Source organism: Neovison vison, chromosome 7, assembly GCF_020171115.1.
Source record: "Neovison vison isolate M4711 chromosome 7, ASM_NN_V1, whole genome shotgun sequence".
Classification (NCBI taxonomy): domain Eukaryota; kingdom Metazoa; phylum Chordata; class Mammalia; order Carnivora; family Mustelidae; genus Neogale; species Neogale vison.
Window position 1 is genome coordinate 34,786,199 of NC_058097.1, and position 22,672 is coordinate 34,808,870.

At 35.5% G+C, this 22,672-nt stretch overlaps 1 protein-coding gene across 2 annotated transcripts in view; it reads right to left on the reverse strand.

Moving 5' to 3' along the window:
- Positions 1–1,640: 1,640 nt before the first annotated feature.
- PHKB (phosphorylase kinase regulatory subunit beta) overlaps positions 1,641–22,672 on the reverse strand; it is a 234,784-nt gene continuing 213,752 nt past the window's right edge. For both annotated transcript variants that reach the window (XM_044256209.1, XM_044256210.1), the window contains 5 exons: positions 15,460–15,594; positions 8,330–8,459; positions 5,276–5,383; positions 3,161–3,301; positions 1,641–2,512 (listed from right to left, as the gene is read on the reverse strand). In XM_044256209.1, coding sequence (XP_044112144.1) covers positions 2,375–2,512; positions 3,161–3,301; positions 5,276–5,383; positions 8,330–8,459; positions 15,460–15,594 — 652 coding nt within the window. In that variant the 3' untranslated portion in view covers positions 1,641–2,374. The remainder of the gene's footprint in view (positions 2,513–3,160; positions 3,302–5,275; positions 5,384–8,329; positions 8,460–15,459; positions 15,595–22,672) is intronic.

A 22,672-nucleotide genomic window follows, 5' to 3' on the forward strand; every position in this document is an offset into this window, starting at 1 on the left:
GCATGTTCATGAAGGGCAACAAGCACGTCTGAACCTACTCTTTATAGAGTTGTGGCAAAAAGCTAAATTTATTCAGGTGTCCTATAAATGTTATTTCGTGTCCATAAGGCACTGTAAGTTTATCACATATTGAAGATGACATCAAGAAGATCCCACACTCTGATTTTTTTAAATTGAAATATGACTTTTTCAGACTTAAATAAAATATAAGGAAATCTGGAAAACACCATGTTTCTTAAAATGATAGCTCTGGAAATGTAGTTGAATTTGATATTCAGTCAGGAGTTTCCAACAGACGTTGCTTGTACAATAAACTTACACAGTGAATCTGCCATTGTGATAGAGGAAGTTTTAAATCAGATTTAAATCTTGTCATGCCTGGGTAAATGTGCTAATATTTTCAGTCAGTCCCTAGTACAGCTGTTAAAATATTTTAGCTCTGTAGGCCAAATGGGACTTTTAAAATTCATATGAGTTCTGTGTTCTAATTCTTATTATGTTCTGCTTTCCTAGTTAGAAAACAGACATTGGCTTCTGTAGAGGTATACATCAAGGTTTACCAATCCCAACACATCTTTCAGTACAATAAATTTTGAATCTCATCAAAACACAAAGTTGGTACGTATGTCACAGATCCTGAATGCCTTAGCAGCATGGGAAAACCAGAATCCTGCCTATGCGGCATTTAAGCAGCAAACTAAAACTCACGCAGGAAATATATTGGCATTTGATGTTTGATTTCAATAAAGTCAGTGACAGGTTTCTGACAATTTTGCCTAGCTTATCAGACTTCTTAAAAATTCTTAAAAATACAACATAGTTTACTTTCCTCTAGATTTCAGCAAATATTAAATATTTCAAGGGCTTTTTTTCTTTCTATTTCCAGTTTCTCCAGCTATGAAGCATCTGTCTTCAATTCTCCATGGGCTTCAAGTTTAAGTTTTTTAATGCTTGTTTTGGAAACTAGGTTCATTACCATGTTTTCATAAACTCTCTTAATTTATCAAGTAATTGTCTTCTTTGTCATATCCCTCTCTTTAAGATGTTCTATAAGGTCAGATTTTTACCTCATTCTTCCCATTTTTGCCAACCAGTGCGTGTATGATTTCTTATGTAAGATCCAGGCAGTATACCTCAAAGTTATGAGAAATGTGCTTCACTCTGCAGATTTTTCCATGCGCTCAGAGAACCATGTATTTGATATCAATTTGACTTGTTACTAAAGCCACTTGTCCTATGTTTCTTAGATCCTTTCAAGACTATGGAATGGGCTGCCTCCTTTACGTAACAAGTTTGACTTCTTAGGTGAAACTCCATAATAAGTGGATATCTCCATATTATGGTGATACTCTATAATAAGACTGGTCAGAAAAATGACTCTCCTTTGGTCCATGGCTCAAACTAATGGGCTGTACTGTAACACTCAGTAAGGATTCATAAAACCTAAACATTTAATCCATTTTCTATTTTTCTTAAATTTCATAGCAAAATATGTGTAGTAGTAGATACCATAGATTTTCTTCCACTCTATCTACAGATCAATTAAGCTGAAAATATTCAGGAGTAATAGACTTAATATTGTGAACAGGAGAATAAAAAGTGTGTCCAGATATACTCATTAATTCAGGAAAAAAACATAATGATTTTCAATTTTGTTTTTATTAGTACAAACTAGGTTAATAGTCCATACTTCTGAACAATATTACACGTGCCATATTTTTAGTAAGAGCTCAAAGAAAATGTTTGATCAGGTATAGATTACACTGTATTTTAGCCCAACCCCTAAGGTCAGCACAAATACAAAACCACAGTCATGTTTACAAGGTAAAAATTGTACAACAGCTCTGTATACTAAAATATTACCAATAACACAGTATCTGAAAATCAAAACATTAGCTGGCAGATTTGTTTTTATGATTTTAATATTTTTTCTAGTATGACAATGCCCACTAAGTTAAGTTCACCATTCTTTCTCTATCTTTTCATTTCCTGTATGCACTTCTAGCTGGCAAATTCATTTTAATGGCAGTAAGTTGGGAATTTATTCCAAAGAACAAAGATTCATTTCGATGAGTTATTTGATCATAAAACATGCAATGGTGAACTTTTAATTCATTAGCCATTTCTATTGTTCAGTAAAGATTATTATAGTTGGCATAATAATCATGAGAAATTTTTTCCACCTAGTTAAAGCATTTCTTACCATTAGATTGACTATGGCATGCAAGAGGTCCAGTAACTGCCAAGGGTATGCCAACCACCTCAGCAAAAAAAATCAATCCATACATAAATGGCAGCCTGGACTAAGCTTCAACACAAAACTTAACACACTGCTAGAAAATGTGTCTCAATTGAGCCTCTCACACCTTCCTCACTAACTAACCAGACATGGGTCATCATTGCTTGGTTTGACTTCTCCTTCTAGCAGCAAATTCATCACAACCTTTGTCAAATAGCTGCATGTTCCTCTTTTTCCCAGTGGGGGAGTGTTATAAAAGGAAGTCATGTCATCCTACAAAGGAAAACAGTAAGCGAGTTGTTTGATTTTTGTTTGTAAAGAGTTGACAGGTAAAATCAGTGTCAGCCTAGGGGGAAAAATAAATTCGCAGAAAGATTTCCTCATGGAAAATAGAACCTTCTTGAGGTTTTCCTTCATTTTCCTAAGGCATCTTCTCAGCATATAAAACAAAGACAGACATTTTTAGTATTCTCCTCTTTGCTGATAATTTTTATTTACTTAGGGAACCTTTTTAAGATGAGCATAAAATATTAAACAGAGAGCCTGGAAGGGACTATATTAGATAGTATACACAGCACCAATGTAGCCTGTTACGTATTCCCATCCTCCCCAGAATTTAATTTTATAGCCTTCTGGAATCTATGGCTCCTCTCTGGTAAAACACATTTTAACTGCTAACTATATAAAGGAAATTTATATCTTCCCAAGTTTTCTTTTTAGTCAGAGCTTCACAGCTGAACTGACTAGTAATTAACTAAAAAGCACCACTAATTTCTCAAGTAAGTCAGACTTCTCCCTGCCCCTCAAGTACTCCATTTTGCACTCTATAAATCTGTTTTGTAAGTTAAACGGTAAGAGATTACGGATATTTTGAAGATTTGAGACAATTAAAAAAAAAAAAAAGCTTTTTTCTCTACTTACTTGTTTTTCAACTTCCTTTAGTCGACTCTCATCTTTTTGAAATTCATGAAATGCTTCTTTTACCAGTTTGTCTAGATCTACTTTGTCTTGAAATTCTAGCTCAGGGTTTCTTTCCAGTACAATGGATACAACCATTAGTAACTAGAAGAGACAGACATTGAAAGCCAATTATATGAACCATAAAAGCAACACAGTCTGGACATGTTTTCATTCTTTACTCAGATTGATGGATGACCCTTGAATTCCACAGTGTGTTCTATACAATGATTGACTATGATCATTGTGAATGGAATCTTTCTAATCTTGCAAATTAGTAGCACAAGTTCTGTTTGGAAACCGCACATTTTTTTCATTGTGTATATCTTTGTAGTTGTGCAGAAATGTTTTAGGTCACTTAAATGAAATAAGAAAAATGGTTTCCCAGTCCTGTCAACAGTACACTGTGCTCTATTTTCCCAAGGTGTCTGAACTTTCTGGCCTTCGGGCATTAATCCTTGTTGGCAAGACACCAAAACCAGTGTCCAGTGGAGCACAGCCTGCCCTACGAGAGGTGGTAGGCAACAAAGCTAAAGAAGGCAGGTGAGTTCAGTGGAGACTCCGGATCTAGGCTCATGATCAAATGACTTGGAACCCAGGACTCCAAAATGAGTATAAATCTGTGACATTATAGTGTTTCTCAGGTAATGGTTATGTTTTAAAAAATACACCTAGCCCTGATCTCTTTATGGTCTGAGTACTACTTGGTCTGCATATCTTAGTTTAATGCATCATCTTATTGTTTGGCTATCTCATACATTCGACCTAGGTAGTAACTTCCACTTTAGATGACAAACTGCTAGACACAAAGATTGTGTCTGAGTATACAATGCTTGGTAAAGACTTAACCGATGATAATTATGACTCCTTCTTTATACATGAAACAGGAAAAAAGACTTCATAATTCCCAGTCTGGAAATCTTCCTGTCTGTACTCTCTCTAAATGCTTCCAAAACAGAACATGAAAAAAAACAAAGGAAACACTTTCAGAAAAAATCCAGGTGTCACAACCTGGGAGACCTTGGAGATGGCTTTAGCCAGGAGAACTGAAGTTTTGCTCTAGTTCTAAGAAAAATTTCTTCGCAAGGGGACCCTCACTTGGTCAACAAGAAGGACCTCCATGTCCATTGTAGGTCCTAAATGCTGGGCACTAGACACTGAATGGCTAACAGCTAAGAAAGGCATTCACCCTTCCAATAATCCCATCTCTTCCTGACCCCAGGCTGCCTCATTCCCACATACTATGTAACTGGCTGATATTGTCTCTAAATCCTGGCACAGCTAAGGTACGACTGAATCTCACTCAACTCTGACTGGATTTCAGGTGCCAGATCCAGCACTTACTGAGAGCTTCTGCCTCACCCAAACATATTACCCACCTATAAGAAGCACAGTCTGATGGAGTCATCCCCAAGGAAAGAGAAAAAGTGAAGATGTACTACATGTTAAATCCATTCATTATGGGGATTCTCTCCATATTTGGCATAATGTTTTAAAATGGCAAAAGAGCACGGGTATACACCATGCATGTATGTGTATATTTTAGCATTTAACTTTATATAAAATGATACGGCACAAAATTACATGTCTTCTCTAGAGGTTCAGAGAGGTGTTTGGAATGATGTCCCTCAAAATATCTATTGCTAGTGGGTATGGAGAAATTTTTCAGCTTTCTTTTCTATAATTTTCTAAACTATTAAAACTTTCTACAACAGTCATGTGTTATTTCTATAAATAGAAAAAAATGAAATTAAAGCAAACAGGAAAAAGCCACTTGCTCATTGGTTGGTTGCTGTTTTTTAAGTTAATATATGTTAATATATGTTAATGCACTTGCCACTGAGGGGTGACTGAAAAAGCTAGGCAGTCTTTCCACACTGAAGGATTTAAGATGTTTGAATTATTTATGTACCTTGGCTTGGGTCAAGGATGGCTATATTGTCTAAGACTCAACTAGAGGCGATCCAGGTTAGGTAAAGAGTGGAATTCCTGTTCTCCCTTGAGAAATGTCTTTTATGTTAGTGTTCAGAGAATAGACAGAAAACACTTTTGAAGCAATCTGCATTTCTAGATACAAACCTCCACAACAATCTGTCTGTACTTTGGCTGGTCAATATTTCCCAACATGTCTTCAACAAGGAGAGAGAAATTCATCTCATACATGGTCATATCTGACAGGGTTGGTTGCTGAAAAAAATAACCTAATATTAACATGCTGCATTGTTATACTGTGGTTCCCACTTAATAGAAGAATTTCATTTTCTAATCAATAACCTTTTTCAGGTTTTATAAAACCTTAGGGAGCATTTTCAGCGATATGACTGGATTTTATATATGTCAAACTACTGAAGCCAACCAGCTGACTATTGTGATATATTAAACCTCCTGTTTTTAGTAGTTATCTTCAATACACAAATGTTAAGGGAAAGAGACTATATTGGAAATCCACTTCCACACACAAAAGAAACTGCGAAAAATTGAGACAACAAATAGAGTACATATTGCTTTCAGAATTAACACAAGAAGTTATGCTTGCTGTCAGACTTTAGCATGTAAGTCACTTGATATTGAATTTACATCATTTCTGTGGCAGGTCCTTTCTGAGCTGGCAGCATAAAAATGCATACAAATAAGCAAAAAAAAAAAAACCAACATTGCATGTAGAAATGGCAAGAAAACACAGGAAAAAAAGCAAAACTAAAATAATTTACTCTACCTTTTCTACTTCATTTAAGACAAGAGTACTGCATAGTCTTTTCACAAACATTTTCACAAACCAAATGAAAGCAGCAAATAAACTCAAATTCAAATGCAAATCCAAATCTGGGCATGAGGGCTAACCCTCAAAGGATTGAAGACTAAATCTTAGGTTTGAATGGTGGAAAGCAGATGGAGTCACCAGACTTATTACCAGAGATGCAGAAATGATGAGTCATATTTATTAGCTTCTACCTCAATGATGACTTACAGTGAACTTAATCATAGCCTTAGAACAATGTGTATCTACTACTATTCTTAATGGGACCCAGCAGGAATGTCCCCTTGAAATCAAATGACAGCAAACTAGTTCAACCTCTATAATTTGATATGGTCCAGCTATTGTATTCTATATTCAGTTCAATCTAACATATTATTAATGTTTACAGGCAGTACCTAGTTTGGGGAAAGTGAGCCCAGTTGCTAAACACAGTAATTATAATTCTTTAGATGTCTAGCAATGGGATTAGTAGGGCTACAGAAAGAAAGAAAAACCCTGTCATGTTTTCATATCAATTTCCTTTTAAGAGATCTCATTTGAAAAGCCAACCTGGCTATTGTGCAACTATGATAAACCTAGAGAAGGGACATCAAGCTTGCTCTACTTCCCACTCTATGGAAGAATATGGGGTAGGCAATATAGCAGAGAAGTTAAGACAAAAGACAAGTCAAATTACCAGGGGTAGGGGAGGGGATATGTGTCACACTCAGGGTCAATTACTTCCTAGATGTATGACCTTGGGAAAATCACTTAGCTATGCCTCAGTTTCCTCATCTGTCAAGTGGGAATAATAAAGTACCCACCTCAAAAGAACATTTTATGAGGATTAAAGGAGCACTTAGAAAAGTGCCTGGCACATAAGAATACTTAACATGCATCTACTGTTATTTTTGTTAGCAAAGAGAATATACAAAATGTAAGTGACCTGGGCAATCACACAATTAAATGAAAATCTGGTAGCTATTAGCAGGGCCTGGGGAAGAAGCTAACAAAAGGTTGCCATAGTCCACTGTGTGCAGACATGAGGCCTAGCATACGCAGAGTAGGAATAATGGAGGCCTGTACTATGCTCACAGGAGATAGTGCTGCCTCATACGAGGGTCACAGAGCATGTGGGGGAGGAAAGGAGCCCCTATACTCATAACCAAATACAAGCACTCAACAATTTGTGACTGGTATAAAGAATAATTTTAACAGTTCTTATTCATTTTTAAAAATAAGTAATAGATTTACCTAGTTCAATTTTGAACGGCTAAAAAAGGTTTTCAGTGAAAAGCCCACCCTGTGCCCTCAAACCACAGGTCTCTTCCCCAAGGCAAAGAAAAGAATGCTACCAGTGTTTTGTGGGTCCTTCCAGAAATACTGTGTACATATAAACAAAATAGGTGTGGGTATGTGTATTTAAGAATACTATATTCGAATAAGTAACTTCATCAAAAGTAATTTGGTTGACATTTCGACACAAAAAACAAATACAGTATTCCATTTCCAAAAGGCCTGGTTATTCTTGTTTGTGTATAAGCAGAATGAGTTAGATGTCAGTATTAAATAAAATAACCAAATCAAAGAAGCAAGCCAGTTTATATAACTTGGGAAGCCCTCTGAAGGAGGGAGCCCTAATCATTTGGATCAAAGCTCAGGTTATATCTTGAGTAAATTAAGTGATTTTCTATGATCTAAAAAATCATTACAATTTTTACATTCACCAAAATTCAGTCATTTCCCTTTTCACAGCATTACTAAGCCACTTTGGGTTTTTTTTTTTTTTTTGGTCTGATTCGGTTCTGTCTTTTGAATGTATGTTTTATTCTTTGTGAGGTTCTCCAGCACTGGCTCACTACCGCTTGGTGGTAAAGGAACACCAGCACTCATAGTTATGCCAACATAAGAAAGCTTAACTTTCACTAATAAATAAACAAAAGAAGGACAGCTGCTTGGCAAAAGGTTTAGACATATGGTTCTTTTAAACACAGAGCTTCCCTGAAACATATGAAATATAATAATACAAAAAATATTTTTAAATTTTTTATTATGTTAGTCACCATACAGTACATCATTAGTTTTTTTTTATTAAATACAACTTTTAAGCAAAGTATCCATTTTGCTTAATGGAAATGGAAAAAGCAAGGCTTTTGTATAGAGGGGCACTAAAATTAAAAAAAATTAAAGTAATTCGGACTGGGGGAAAAATTTCTAGCCCAATTGATTAGGTATCTTATTTTTTAGTAGTTCTTCCCTTCAGGTATCTTGATACCCTTCCTCTAAATACTCTTAGAAAATGGAATAAAGAGAAAGGTTATTGGCAATGCAGAGGGGGAAAGAATTCCCTACTGCCTTACGTACCCTTAAATGACACAAATACAGTGGGGCTATACCTGTGGCAAATGCTTCCCAGCTACAATGATACCATTGGGCGTGCGCTCCAGGATCTGCCATACTCGGTCATAGAACCCAGCAGGAGTTCTATTCAAAGACCCATCAATCTGACGCCTGTTCAGCCAACATCTGTAGACCAAAAGAAAATGCCTCAGAGCTGAAAAGCAAGGTTGTTCTCATAGAGAGCAGAACTTTCAATACAGATAAATTGTTTCAATAGGGTGACCAACAAAAACCAAAGTCCATCAATGATGCATACCTACCATGTGTTACAGGGGTTACTAAATATTTCATAGTGAAAACAGAGCTTGCAGGAAAGGAGAAAATCCCCAAGATTTTAAAAATTCAATAGGCAAAACAATATTCTCTAGTAAATTATAAGGTTGTTCACTATGTGATCAAAGGACTTCCTAATATGCAAAGAAGCTCCATTTAAAAACACAGAAGCAGCCAATTTCAAAATAATTTCATGTGGTCCTTACATACAATGAAATATAAACTTCATGAAAGCATGGATATTGTAAGGTTTGATCACTCCTATACACTCTTCCAGAAAGATGCTTAATAAAAATTTGGTAAGTAATGAAAGCTCAAATAAGTATTATGTACCTAATGAAATGACTTTGTTTTAAATCTTATACCTAAAACCTTTGATTTATTTTTCTATTTAAATATGGCCAAAGTACTAGTGCTGAAAAATCATCTATATGATCTTACATGTTATAATAATCATACCATAGTGAGAAGTCAAAATTCTAGATCTTTTATTTTCATGGATTAAGTATTACATACATCTTAAAGATATAATACTCCTTCACAAACTGCTAAAGATGCAGAATTTGCATAATTTGAAAAGAATACACAAACGAAATAGCAGTATATTCTTCCAAAAGCTATAGATAGGAACTAATATGTATTTTTTTATACTGGATATTGAAACAAATACTGAATGAAATATGCCCTCAACCACAAGGTAAGCACGTGACCAACAGTATTTCTAGATAGGAAAACAGCTATGCAGGAGACAGTATAATGAAAAAAGACATTTTTGTTCCGATAAAAGAGGACCAATTAAGTTTTAAAACTGCATAAATAAGTGAGGTATCCTTTTTGGATGCTGGGTTTTATTTATTTATTTATATATTTTTTTGGTTTTTTGGTTGTTGTTGTTGGTTTTGTTTGTTTTGGTTTTGTTGTTGTTGTTGTTGTTGTTTTTGGTAGACCCAGTCTTGTGTGGCTGGGTTCAGTGCTACGCCAAAAAGAAGAAGGCCAAAGGGGTAGAGGTTTTCTTGGTGACGTTTTACTTTGGATAATGAGGGTGTAAAACTGAATACCCAGTACTCTGCTTTTGACTTTTTTCCTATTCCCTTTGTTTGGCAATAAGAAAAAAAAGATGTTTTCAGAGTTCTATAAAGTCATGGTTAGTATTATAAAAGGGAAAAGTTTGCTTAGAACAACAAAGAAAGTAGAAATACATGAAAACTCACAATGGAGATGCATTATTTTTGAGGACCTCTTTATTTTTTGACTTTTTATTTTAAAAAATTTTAGACTTAGAAGTCAAAACAGTAATTCACGAAGCTCCCATATACTCAGCTTCTCCTACTTCTGTATCTAACATAAAAATACTCGAAACCAGGAAATGAATGCTGACACAATATTATTAGTTATGGACCTTATTCACATTATGTCATTTTACCATTAATGTCCTTGTTTGGGTTGTAGGTCCAATCCAGGACCGCACACTGCATCTGGTTTCCAAGACTCCTTAGGTAGGCTCTTCCAATCTGTGACCGTTCCTCAATCTTCTTTCATCTCCCATGAATTTAACATTTTGGACATGTCAGTTATTTTGCAGAATGCACCTCAGTTTGGGTTTATCGGATGTTTTCTCATGATTAGACTTAGATTGTGCATTTTTGGCAAGAATACCCAGAAGTGATTGTGCTTTTTGGTATATCATATTAGGGAGTACATGATACTGATGTGTCTGTCTTATTCCTCGGATGCTAACCTTGATCATTTGATTAAGGTGGAGTCTACTGGGTTCCCTCACTATAAAGTTACTATTTTTCCTTTTGCAATTAAAAAGTATCTTGAGTGAAATACTTTTGAATTAAGCAAATTTTTCATATCTCCTCATATTTCCATCCACTAAATTTAGCATCCATGATGGTTCTTGCCTGTAACAATTGTTACTACTGTATTTCTCTAATGGTGACTTTCCTTTTCAATCATTCCATCTACACTTGCTAATTGGAATTAATAGTGTCTGTTTGCCTACAGCCCCAGCAAATGTTTGTCATACTGTCTAACTTTTGCCAGTCTGTCTGATGGATGAGAAATGGTATTCCAACATGTTTTAACTTACATTTCTCTAATTATGAGTTAGTTTAAGCATCTTTTCTATCTAAGGTCTGTTTTTTTATGTTTTAAATAAATAGATTAGTCATATTTTTCCCCATTTTTCTCTTGGGCTTTCGGTTGTCTCTGAGGTTTTTTTTTAAAGATTTTATTTATTTGACAGAGAGAAATCACAAGTAGGCAGAGAGGCAGACAGAGAGAGAGAGGGGAGAAAGCAGGTTCCCTGTGGAGCAGAGAGCCCGACGTGGGGCTCGATCCCAGAACCCTGGGATCATGACCTGAGCCGAAGGCAGAGGCTTTAACCCACTGAGCCACCCAGGCGCCCCTGTCTCTGAGTTTTTAAGAATTCTTGGATAGTAGCCCTTTATAGCCTATGTTTTGTTCCAGTTTCTCAGCTGTCTTCTGAGATTATCTATTTTCTGCCATGCAAAATGATGTTTTAAATTTTTATATAGTCTTATTAATCTTTTAATACCCCTAGAGTTGAGCCCTAGTTAGAAAGCCTTTGTCATACTGAGGTTAAAGTGGTATGTCTTCTTTTACTGCTGGTGTGGTTTCATTTTTTACATTTAGATAGCTAATCTATTTGTGGAGTTTATTCTTATGTACAGTATAAAGTATGGATTTGACTTTATCTTTTCCTAAATGGCTATCCAGTTGTCCCACCACTATTAATAAATAATCTTCACCCTTAACCCAGTGACATGAGATGTCACCTCTATCACACATTAACTTTCCATATGGGTTGAAGGTCTATTTCTGGACTTTCCATTCTGTTCAGCTGGTCTATTATGTGTTCATGTGCATCACACTTTTTATCATAGAGGCTCTATAGTACATTTCATTGTCGGTTAGGGCAAGTCCTTCTTTTATGTTGTTCCAGTTATTCTTGCATGTTTGCTTCTCCATATGAAGTTTAGTATTAACTTGTCTAACTCCATAAACAACTTGTTGGAATTTTTTTGCTACTGAATTACATTTATAACTGATATCATTTTTTAAATTAACATATAATGTATTATTTGTTTCAGGGATACGGGTCTGTGATTCATTGGTCTTACACAATTCATGGCACTCACCATAGTACATACTCTCCCCTTCCCCTCCCCTCCAGTAGCCCTCAGTTTGTTTACTGAGATTAAGGGTCTTTTATGGTTTGTCTCATTCTCTGCTTTTGTCTTGTTTCATTTTTCCCTCCCTTCCCCTATGACACTCTGTCTTGCTTTTAAAATTCCTCATATCAGTGAGACCATATGATAATTGTCTTTCTCTCATGGACTTACTTCACTTAGTATGACACCCTCTAGTTCAATCCACATTGTTGCGAAAAGCAAGAGTTCATTTTTGATGGCTGCATATTATTCCAGTGTGTGTGTGTGCATCATATATTCTTCATCCATTCATCTGTTGATGGACATCTAGGCTCTTTCCATAGCTTGGCTATTGTAGACATTACTGCTATAAACATTGGGATGCATGTGCCCCTTTGGATCACTGTATTTATATCTTCAGGGTAAATACCCAGTAGTGCAATTGCTAGGTCATAGGGTAGCACTATTTTCAACTTTTTGAGGAACCTCCATACAGCTTTCCAGAGGGGCTGTACCAGCTTGCATTCCCACTGTGTAAGAGTGTTCCCCTTTCTCCGCATCTCGCCAACATCTGTCATATCCTGACTTGTTAATTTTAGCCATTCTGACTGTGTGAGGTGGTATCTCATTGTGGTTTTGATTTGTATTTCCCTGATGCCAAGGAATGTTGAGCAATTTTTCATGTGTCTGTTGGCCTTTTGGATGTCTTCTTTGCAGAACTGTCTGTTCATGTCTTCTGCCCTTTTTGTGTCTGGATTATTTATTCTTTGGGTGTTAAACAAATTCTTTTTAGATTCTGGATACTAGCCCTTTATCTCAAATGTCATTTGCAAAGATATTTAGATATTTTTTGTTAGTTGCTTTCAGTTTTGTTGACTGTTTCCTTTGCTGTGCAAAAGCTTTTTCTTTTCTTTTCTTTTCTTTTTTATCTTGATGAAGTCCCAATAGTGCTTTTTTTGCCTCTTCTTCTATTGCTTTTGGTGATGTTTCTATGAAGAAGTTGCTGCAACTGAGGTCAAAGAGGTTGCTGCCTGTGTTCTCCTCAAGGATGTGGACGGATTGAGGTCTTTCATCCATTTTGAGTCTATTTTTGTGTGTGGTGTAAGGAAGTAGTCCAGTTCATTCTTCTGCATGTGGCTGTCCATTTTTCCCCAACACCATTTGTTGAGGAGACTATCTTTTTTCCATTGGACATTCTTTCCTGCCTTGTCGAAGATTAATTGACCATAGAGTTGAGGGTCTATTTCTGGTCTCTCTATTCTTTTCCATTGCTCTGTGTGTCTGCTTTTGTGCCATATTTGATGATTACAGCTTTGTAATAGAGCTTGAAGTCTGAATTTTAATGCCACTAACTTCGGCTTTCTTTTTCAAGCTATTTTTTTTTTCCCTAGCTATTTGGGGTCTTTTCTGGTTCCAAATAAATTTTAGGATTATTTGTTCCATTTCTTTGAAAAATATTCTTGGTATTTTGGTAGAGATTGCATTAAATGTGTAGATTGCTTTAGGTAGAATAGACATTTTCACAGTATTTGTTCTTCCAATCCATGAGCATAGAATGTTTTTCCATTTCTTTGTATCTTCCTCAATTTCTTTCATGAGTACTTTATAGTTTTCTGAGTACAGATTCTTTGCCTCTTTGGTTAGGTTTATTCCTAGGTAACTTATGGTTTTGGGTGCAATTGTAAATGGGATTGACTCTTTAATTACTCTTTCTTCTGTCATACTGTTGATGTATAAAATGCAACTGATTTCTGTGCATTAATTTTATATCCTGACACTTTACTGAATTCCTGTACAAGTTCTAGCATTTTTGGAGTGGAGTCTTTTGGGTTTTCCACATAAAGTATCATATCATCTGCAAAGAGTAAGAGCTTGACTTCTTCTTTGCCAACTCAGATGCCTTTAATTTCTATCCTATGTTGAATAGGAGTGGTGATAGTGGACATCCCTGCTGTGTTCCTGACCTTAGGGGGAAAACTCTCTGTTTTTCTCCATTGAGAATGATATTCACTGTGGTTTTTTCATAGATAGCTTTGATGATATTGAGGTATGTACCCTCTATCCCTACACTTTGAAGAGTTTTGATCAAGAAAGGATGCTGTACTTCTTCAAATGCTTTTTCAGCATCTATTGAGAGTATCATATGGTTCTTATTCTCTCTTTTACTAATGTATTATATCACATTGATTGATTTGCAGATGTTGAACCAATCTTGCAGCCCAGGAATAAATACCACTTTGTCGTGGTGAATAATCCTTTTAATGTATGGTTGGGTCCTATTGGCTAGTATTTTGACAAGAATTTTTTTTATCTGTGTTCATCAAGGATATTGTTCTGTAATTCTCCTTTTAATTGGTGTCTTTGGTTTTGGGATCAAGGTAATGCTGGCATCATAAAATGAGTTTGGATGTTTTCCTTCCATTTATATTTTTTGGAACAGTTTCAGGAGAATGGGTAGATATTAATTCTTCTTTAAATGTTTGGTAGAACTCCCCTGAGAAGCCATCTGGCCCTGAGCTCTGGTTTGTTGGGAGATTTTTGATGACTGCTTCAATTTCCTTACTGGTTATGGGTCTGTTCAGGTTTTCTATTTCTTCCTAGTTCTGTTTTGGTAGTTTATACATCTCTGTAATGCATTCATTTCTTCCAGATTGTCTAATTTGCTGGCATATACTTGCTCATAATGTGTTCTTATAATTGTTTGCATTTCTTTGGTGTTGGTTGTGATCGCTCCTCTTTCATTCATGATTTTATTAATTTGGGTCCTTTCTCTTTTGTTTTCAATAAGTCTTGCCAGGGGTTTATCAATCTTACTAATGCTTTCAAAGAACCAGCTCCTAGTTTTATTGATCTGCTCTTCTAATCTTTTGGTTTCTATTTCATTGATTTCTGCTCTGATCTTTATTATTTCTCTTCTCCTGATGGGTTTAGGATTTATTTGCTGTTCTTTTTCCAGCTCCTTTAGGTGTAGGGTTTATAACTGATATCTTTATAATGTTGTGTATTCCTCTTTAAGAACAAAGGTATCTTCCCATTTGCTCAGATCTACTTTTGTTGAAGACTTCTTTTCTAAGGATATAAATACCACCTTAGAAAATATCAGGCATACAAATAGTGCTAATAAATGCTTGCCCAAATAATTATATTAAATCTCTTTCTATTATAAAATATTCTTCAATTTGATGCATTTGACAAGTATTTGTTTTGCTCTTATTCTAAGCTTAGCACAAGTTATGCCTATGAAATGGTTTAGTCCTGAATAAGTTTTTAGTTTACTTAGAGAGACAGTCACAGGTAACTTATTCAAATAACATTACCAAACTCATATCTTTATCTCAAAATGTTGGGAGGAGACGGTAAGTGCTACAAAGATTCAGAAAGGAAATTGATCAACACAGTATGAAGTTTTACATTCTATACAAAATAATAAAAATTAAGAAACACTGATAAACTATACCTGAAAAGAGTAAAAAATTAAAATCAACCAAAATCATAAGTGAAGATAGACATTTTGGTTAGTATCTTTATATACACTATCTACCTCATAAGGTGACCTCTGATACTCTGCTGCATTTTATTTATTACCACCTTATTAATCTCTTATATATATATATCAAAGTATAATGTTACTATAAATCCAGAGTGTCCTAGAGGTAACAACAGGTCTTCATTACCCTCCATTCTGTTGGGGCTGGAGAATATCCAACAGAAGTTGTTTAACTTCACTAGGTGACAACTGATACAAGTCTCTGGCTGGCTTGTCTCCACCACGGATCTGTAATTCATACTCCATAGCATGGATGATCCACCTAAAACAAAACAGGAAAAGCATGAATCAATAACTCTTGAAATAAAACCACCTGGTGCTTCTTACAGCAATACCCCTAACAGCACTGACCCATTGAAAGGTGAATGAAGAAAAAGCCATCTGAATTTTCTGAACCGTTGATATAATTACTTCCATCAAGATTATATGACATGATCAGATTCTTTAAAAAGACCCCTGCTCTTGCACGTGCAGTTAGGTAGTAAATCTGAACACATGTAAGGACTTAGGTTCTTCTTAAATGAGATTCTACCAATTTGGTATGAAAGTAAACAGTATGTAATAGCTGCTACACTATTATTTTCCTAATACTAGATATATGCAAAAAACAAGCAGGATAGAAACAATTCATTGGAATTGGAAATGGGCTGAGATATGCTATTACATAAATGTTCATTTCCCAGGAAGGGTAAGCACTTACACCTATTTCTTTTACTTTGTAGTCATTCCCTTGCGATTGGAGGGGACAGAGGAGTATCTTCTTTTGAGATACAAGAACACAGTTAGTTATAACTCAATCATATGAGTATATTAGAAAATGTACTTTAACCAATAGATTTCAGAAGAATCTCCTTTACAGATATATTTTTTAAAAGATTTTATTTATTTATGTATTTATTTGACAGAGAGAGAGAGAGAGAGAGAGTGAGCACAAGCGGAGGGAGCAGCAGGCAGAGGGAGAGGGTGAAGTAGACTCCCTGCTGAGCAGGGAGCCCAATGCAGGACTCTATCCCAGGACTCTGGGATTGTGATCTGAGCCAAAGGCACACCCTTAACAACTGAGCCACCTAGGCATCCCTCCTTTACAGATATTTAAATGCTGTTCATGTACCTATTCTTAAAGAATCTATTCTTTAATAGATAAAAGCTGTTCATAAAGTAATTACTTTTATTGCAGAAGAAGCTTTAATGTCATTACTTAGGCAACTGGAGAACTACTTGTGTGCCTTGTATTTTCCAAGGTAAAATATTTAATTATCTTATATGTAAATTATTTCACTTTTTGATTTAAGAAGTTTTCAGTAAGTATTTTTATACTTTCATCTCATTTCTTTCATTTACTGCATTCTGAGGAAAGAACTGAGATAAACCAGTTATGCAAACCAAAGAAAACCATGGAAATAATACTGTGCCTTAGGGGACCAGAACTCTACACACCATTAGGAAAAGCTAGGGAATTAGTTTTACACAGCAGATTCCCAGGCTTTATCCTTAAATCCTTCGGTGAACACTGAATAACAAACAGAGATAGTGCGGCTCAGCAACTAGAAAGAATGTGCCTTCATTCACCCATGCTACTTTGTCTCTCAAAGGGAAGCTGTGTAGCCAAACCACTGGAAGAAACGTCTAGTTACAGCAGTGAAGATTTAAAGTGCCTAAGTGACTGCACTCAAATATGTCATTATCTTTGTCCTGATACACTTCGAAAGACAGCCCATGAGGCTATTGCAGGTACAGAGGATGAAAAAGTTGGGTGGAAATAGTCAAAAGATTAAAGTCCTTTCTGCCAAGGCTGCTTTGCAAAACAATACTGATGCATCCTCACGGGATACCTTTAATGTCTCTCAGAGGAAAAGAATAAGAAAACTGTGAAGCTTTCCCAGTAGAGCCCAGGTGATATCAGCCTGGCATATGTCCCAGCCTGCTGGGCCAGCCCACAGGCCACAAAGCAAATGCCCCTATTCTTTGACTGCTCTAATCTCACGCCATCTGCTGAGGCAACTCTCAGTTCTTTTTCCTATCCTCTCACGTATTCTTTGTTGCTGTCACTTCTGGAAGATAGGAATTTAACTGAGATGCATGAGAGATTTATAAGGACAGAACATAATAATTTAAAATATATATTCTTACTAATATTTCTGTTGATAGTGCATACTAAATATTTAATAGTAGCTCACTGGTAAGAACAATAAAGATGACAAAGCATTTGCAAACAAAAAAATAAACAAAACAACAGAACATGTGACTGAATTAAGAGTTACCATTTTTATTTCTCTAATAGGTTGAAAAGAAAAGCTGGACTAAAACTATGTTATCTTCATCCTCATTATTATGAACTGTATTTAGTCAAAATGTTATATCAGCTTAAAAGCCACAAGAATATAGTTACTTTGGATGCTGTGATGTTAAAGTTGCTTATGAAATTACCTGTTAAAATGACATTTCAGTTATAATAAACTGCTCCATGGATCTCTCTTTAAATAAAATACTTTTTAATTTTACAGGTTATAATAGCCTTCTATTATTTTCTTTCTTTAATATTTCACATTTACTTTGAGGCAACTTTGTAAAAGAAAGAACATCAAATTAAAAATCTGAAGATCTGCCTTTTGGTCTCAACAAGTCAATGGCATGAAAAGAAAAGTCTGGGTTAAGGGGCCCTATTCTAGATTAAAAGTGATTGAAGAGACATAATAACAAATGCCATGTGTGGGCCTTGTTTGGGACCAATTTCTTTTTTTAAGTTATTTTGAGGACAACCACAAAAATGTGTATAAGAACTGGGTATTAGGTGATATTAAGGAATTGTTGCTAATTTTGTTGGATGTGATAATGGTATTGTGATTACTGAGAAAACTTCCTTTTTAAGATATATAGACTTACTTAAATATTGAGGAGTAAAACAAAAAATGTCTGGAATTTGCTTTATAATCTACAGCCAAAAAAAAAAAAAAAGAAGAAGGAAGAAGAAGAAGAGGAAGCAAGGCAAATGTAAATTGCTAACAATTGCCTATAGCCATTTAAATTATGGACATGTGGGGATTTACCAAATTATTCTATTACTAAACATTTAGTCTATTTATGATGACAAGCAAAAATATAAGACAGGCTTAAATATCAATCCTGTCACTCACCAACTGTGTTCCATTGGCAAATTATTTTTCAAATGGGAATATTACTTGTTCCGCTCATTTTATGGAATTATTTTGAGGAATAAATAAGACAATATATGTTTAAAAGCTTTTGAAATTATAGAGTCATGAAAAATGTTAGCAAACTCCTTTTATTTGACCTCTGATATTCAGATTGGAGAAAGGTAATACAATTTTACACTGACGTCTTGGAGTTACTTAAGCAAGGGCCATATCCACTTAAGTTCAGGACGTGTCCCCTTCTAAAATAAATAACTTTAAAATTTTAAAAACATTAACCTTCTAAAGTCCTCTAAAACTTGAATTATCAAAACTGACCATTATTTATCATAGTTACCTTTTCAAATCTTTAGTACCATAAATAAAGATAGTTGGAGATCTATAAACTTCCCCTAGGGTTTTTTCCTTCTGTTCATAAAATCTCAGCAATTCTGTGAGCCAAATTATAGAAAACATATACTCAACAGTCACCAAAGAAAGAAGGTGACTGCTTTTCATTCACTCTAGCACAAATTAATATAACTTATCAGCCAAATTATTAAAATACATTTATTCATTAAAAAATACCGGCCAAACTAATCTATTTAGCTTGAAATTCTTCAAAGGACTAAACAGCAGCAAAAGTCTTAGACATAAACTACTGTGCAACAGTCAGAGACAGAGAATGTAAATTACCAAGTGAGAAACATAGTTAAAAAATTCAAAGACATTTAATCCATTTTTAGAACTACTAATATAAAAGGGCATTAATTCCTTTGCATGAGAACATCTCACTTCTTACCCTCATTCCCGCTGACAAAGTCATCAAACCTGATTTGACATTACAATGTAGAAGCAGTTAATGCAAAATAGGGAAAGAAAAAGCAAGCAAGCAAATGTGGAAGGTCAAAAGAATGAAGGTTATCGTTGGACCACATCCGTATAGATTCAGTCTGTCTAAAGAACCAAGGACATGCTCTACTTGCCAATAAGCAAATGAGAGAGTGGCATATACACACAACTGACCAGAACAACCTTCATGTGTGCCAAGATTTGACTTGGGGACAATGAATTGTTCAGCACTACTGGAGAAGTATGATAAGGTAGATAGTATCCCTATATAGTCCTAGGGATAACATTATCCTAAAAACTCTCTTGTTGTGAGGTTAGTAAACATATTGTGTATATATTGGTATTTTTCTTTCTAACATGCCCCAATCAAGGAGTGAAATATACTACAAAGTACATGGAAATCTGACATCACTGGTAAATGAGGAGAGCTGACATTTTCTGAAAACATGCCTCTGATTCATAGCAAGACACATCTTTAAAAATAATCATTTTGAGCCAATCTGAAGATACTAAGAAGTGTCTGCCAAGTTTGCTGTTAAACAAGTGAATGTATAACTCTCTGCAAGCATTTACTAAGCCATATGAGAGGAGATGGGAAAATTGTACAGGAAGGCACTTGATTGATATTAATACAGAGAGGGTGATAATTTGATAAGGCAAACTGAGCTTCCTGTCTGGTAACTGGAGAACAATGACTCATTCACTCTACCCCTGAAATCATCAGAGCGGAGGTAGGAGAGTTCCATCATCTCACTTCCTCACTTCATATAAATATAAAATGTCAAAAACAGAGACCTCTGAATGAGTATCAAGCCATGCTAATGAACTCAGACCTCTAATTACCTCCTCTTTCTTTTACTGCATAAGCAATGTTACAGTCTAGTAGCTATGACATCAATGGCCTTCTCTAAGCATCAGATGTGTGATCCACGGACCCAGTTGTGGGCATCAGAAGACAAGACATGTCTGAAGCATAATTGCTTACAGAGGATGTCCTGGCAGTATGAAAAGCGGAGATGAAAAAGGCTTGATAACATATATCCTCAGGGGTTATCTCCCACTAAAGCCTGACTGACAGACCTAGAGCAGAAAGCAGTTGATTGGAGGTCTTTACAGTAATGGGCCTGTCAGGAACTTGATCTATTTCAACATGAAAGCTGGAGCACAAATCAATAATGAGACAGCAAATCAAATCATTATCAGACTAGAATACCATTCCTGTGAGCAGGTTAATTTTGTTCACAGGAGTACCTGATAGCAGTAATGTTGAGAAACTGCACTGGAAGAATTAACCTTGGAAAAAAGAGAAAAGAAACATGGTAGTACTGATTTAAAGCAATGAGACAGTGGGTGATGTAAATAAATAAATTTTTAAAACCCCAAAATCTCAGCTAGAAAGGTTAAAACAGAGAGATAAAAGTACACGTAGTGCAGAGGAATTCTGGATAAATTACCATGACTAAAATAAACGTTCCTATTTCTTATAGGCATGCAACCTAGTGAATGTTGGCATTTCAGGTGGAAGATGGTGTTAGAAGCTGACTGAACTCTCAATCTCTTTATTCATAATCAACAAGAGAAACAATAGTAAAAAGTTAGATATGAATGAGTCTGAAATGCTTTAACCTTTAAGGAAGTAAAAAAAAAATTGTATTTTCCATAACATTCCCCTTTTTACAATCATGCTGGAATCACTATAATACAGAAAGGGGAGACTTAGAGAAGCAACAAGTTTAACAGTTTATAAGAAATTTGACATTCAAGGACCCTATGAATGAATAATTTGCTCATCATTAAACAAACTAAAACCTTCTAGGAACTAACTTAAGGTAAATTGTTGTAAAGAAACATATAAGTGTGTTACTGCAGCGGCAGTAAACTAACATGCGAGGAAGCCACTGACTTAGGGAGCTGAGAGGTTTGAGTAAAATTGATTTAAGGATAAAGTACAATAAAAACACATTGAAAAATACAAAAATATCTTTTTCCTTTTCAGAAAAACACTATCACAAGCCCCATAGACACGATAATAGTACTTCTCTAAAGTTGTCTGATATCCCTAGAATAGAAACAAGGCTCCAAAACTTTTCTGTTAATGTGGCTAAAGAGCACTATGGGCACAGGTATAGGGTCTACCAAGTATTTCATGAGCGATGATCAAGTGATGGAGGCATGAGACCAAGTCACATGGCAACAAAGTATATCCAAAAGGGATTCTGAGTTAAGGTTTTTGTATGAAATGCTTGGGGATCACTTCATTGGGTTCTCAAGGAGAAACAACCATGGCAGAAAGGGATACCTCTATGGTGAACATATCTTATGGGAGCAGAGTCTTTGCAAGCCTAGGACTGGAATAGAGAGAGAGAGAGGGAAAGAGTGGAGGAGAGAAAGAGAGAGAGAGAATGGATGTTGGATGGGAGAGGTTCCTCCTTCTTGGGATTTCTGGCACGTAAAAGATATCCCTAGATATACCTGTACTCCAAAAGCCACATGATAAAGAACCTCAAATTACTGAATGTCACGGCAATATTGTAGAAGTTTTACAAAACATCTTCACATTCCTTATCCAGAATCTGCACAATCCAATGAGGAAGCCTAAGCAAGGATAGCTTCCCTATTTTATAGACAAATGAGCTGGAATAGGGGCTGGGGAAACATGAACACTAGAAACATTCACTCTAGGTTCAAATCCTGGTTTGTGGTCTTATGACCTTGGGAGAGTTACTCTGCTAAACTTTTACAGTATTTTATACATTTCTTGCAATGTACGAGGAGCTAATTTAGAATCAGTTCCACATCATCTCCATTGGTTTAGTCTCGTGATGAATAAAGGGGCAAAATCTCATTTCTTATGTTAACTTCTAACTATTCAGGCTTCTTGGTGTGCCCTGCACTGTATGTTAAACAGTACTGATGCCAGATTAGAGGAGTGATAAACAAAAGATGAAAACTATCTGGGGCCAATGTACATCACAGTTGCTACATAAATACTTGAATACAAAATGGATCATAAGTTGAAATCATGTAGAAGAGACCATAAGGTCATAAGTTTTAGGAAAACAGCAATGTCTGTTTCCCTGAGAAAACAGCAACAGTTTATATAAGTGAAAACATTAGTACTTAGGATCAAAGAACAAGAATTTTGTAATTAGGCAGATCTGGGTAAGAATCCCACTTTGACAAACTGGTTTGACTAAGGTCATCTAAGCTTTCTGAACCTCAGTTTGTTGATTTTAAAATGGAGGTACTAGTGCCTACCTCAAAGTTGTTGAATCAATTAAATCAGATAATATATGTGAAGTATTTTAGTATATTGCATGGTATATAATAGGCAATCAATAAATAATATTTGTTCTG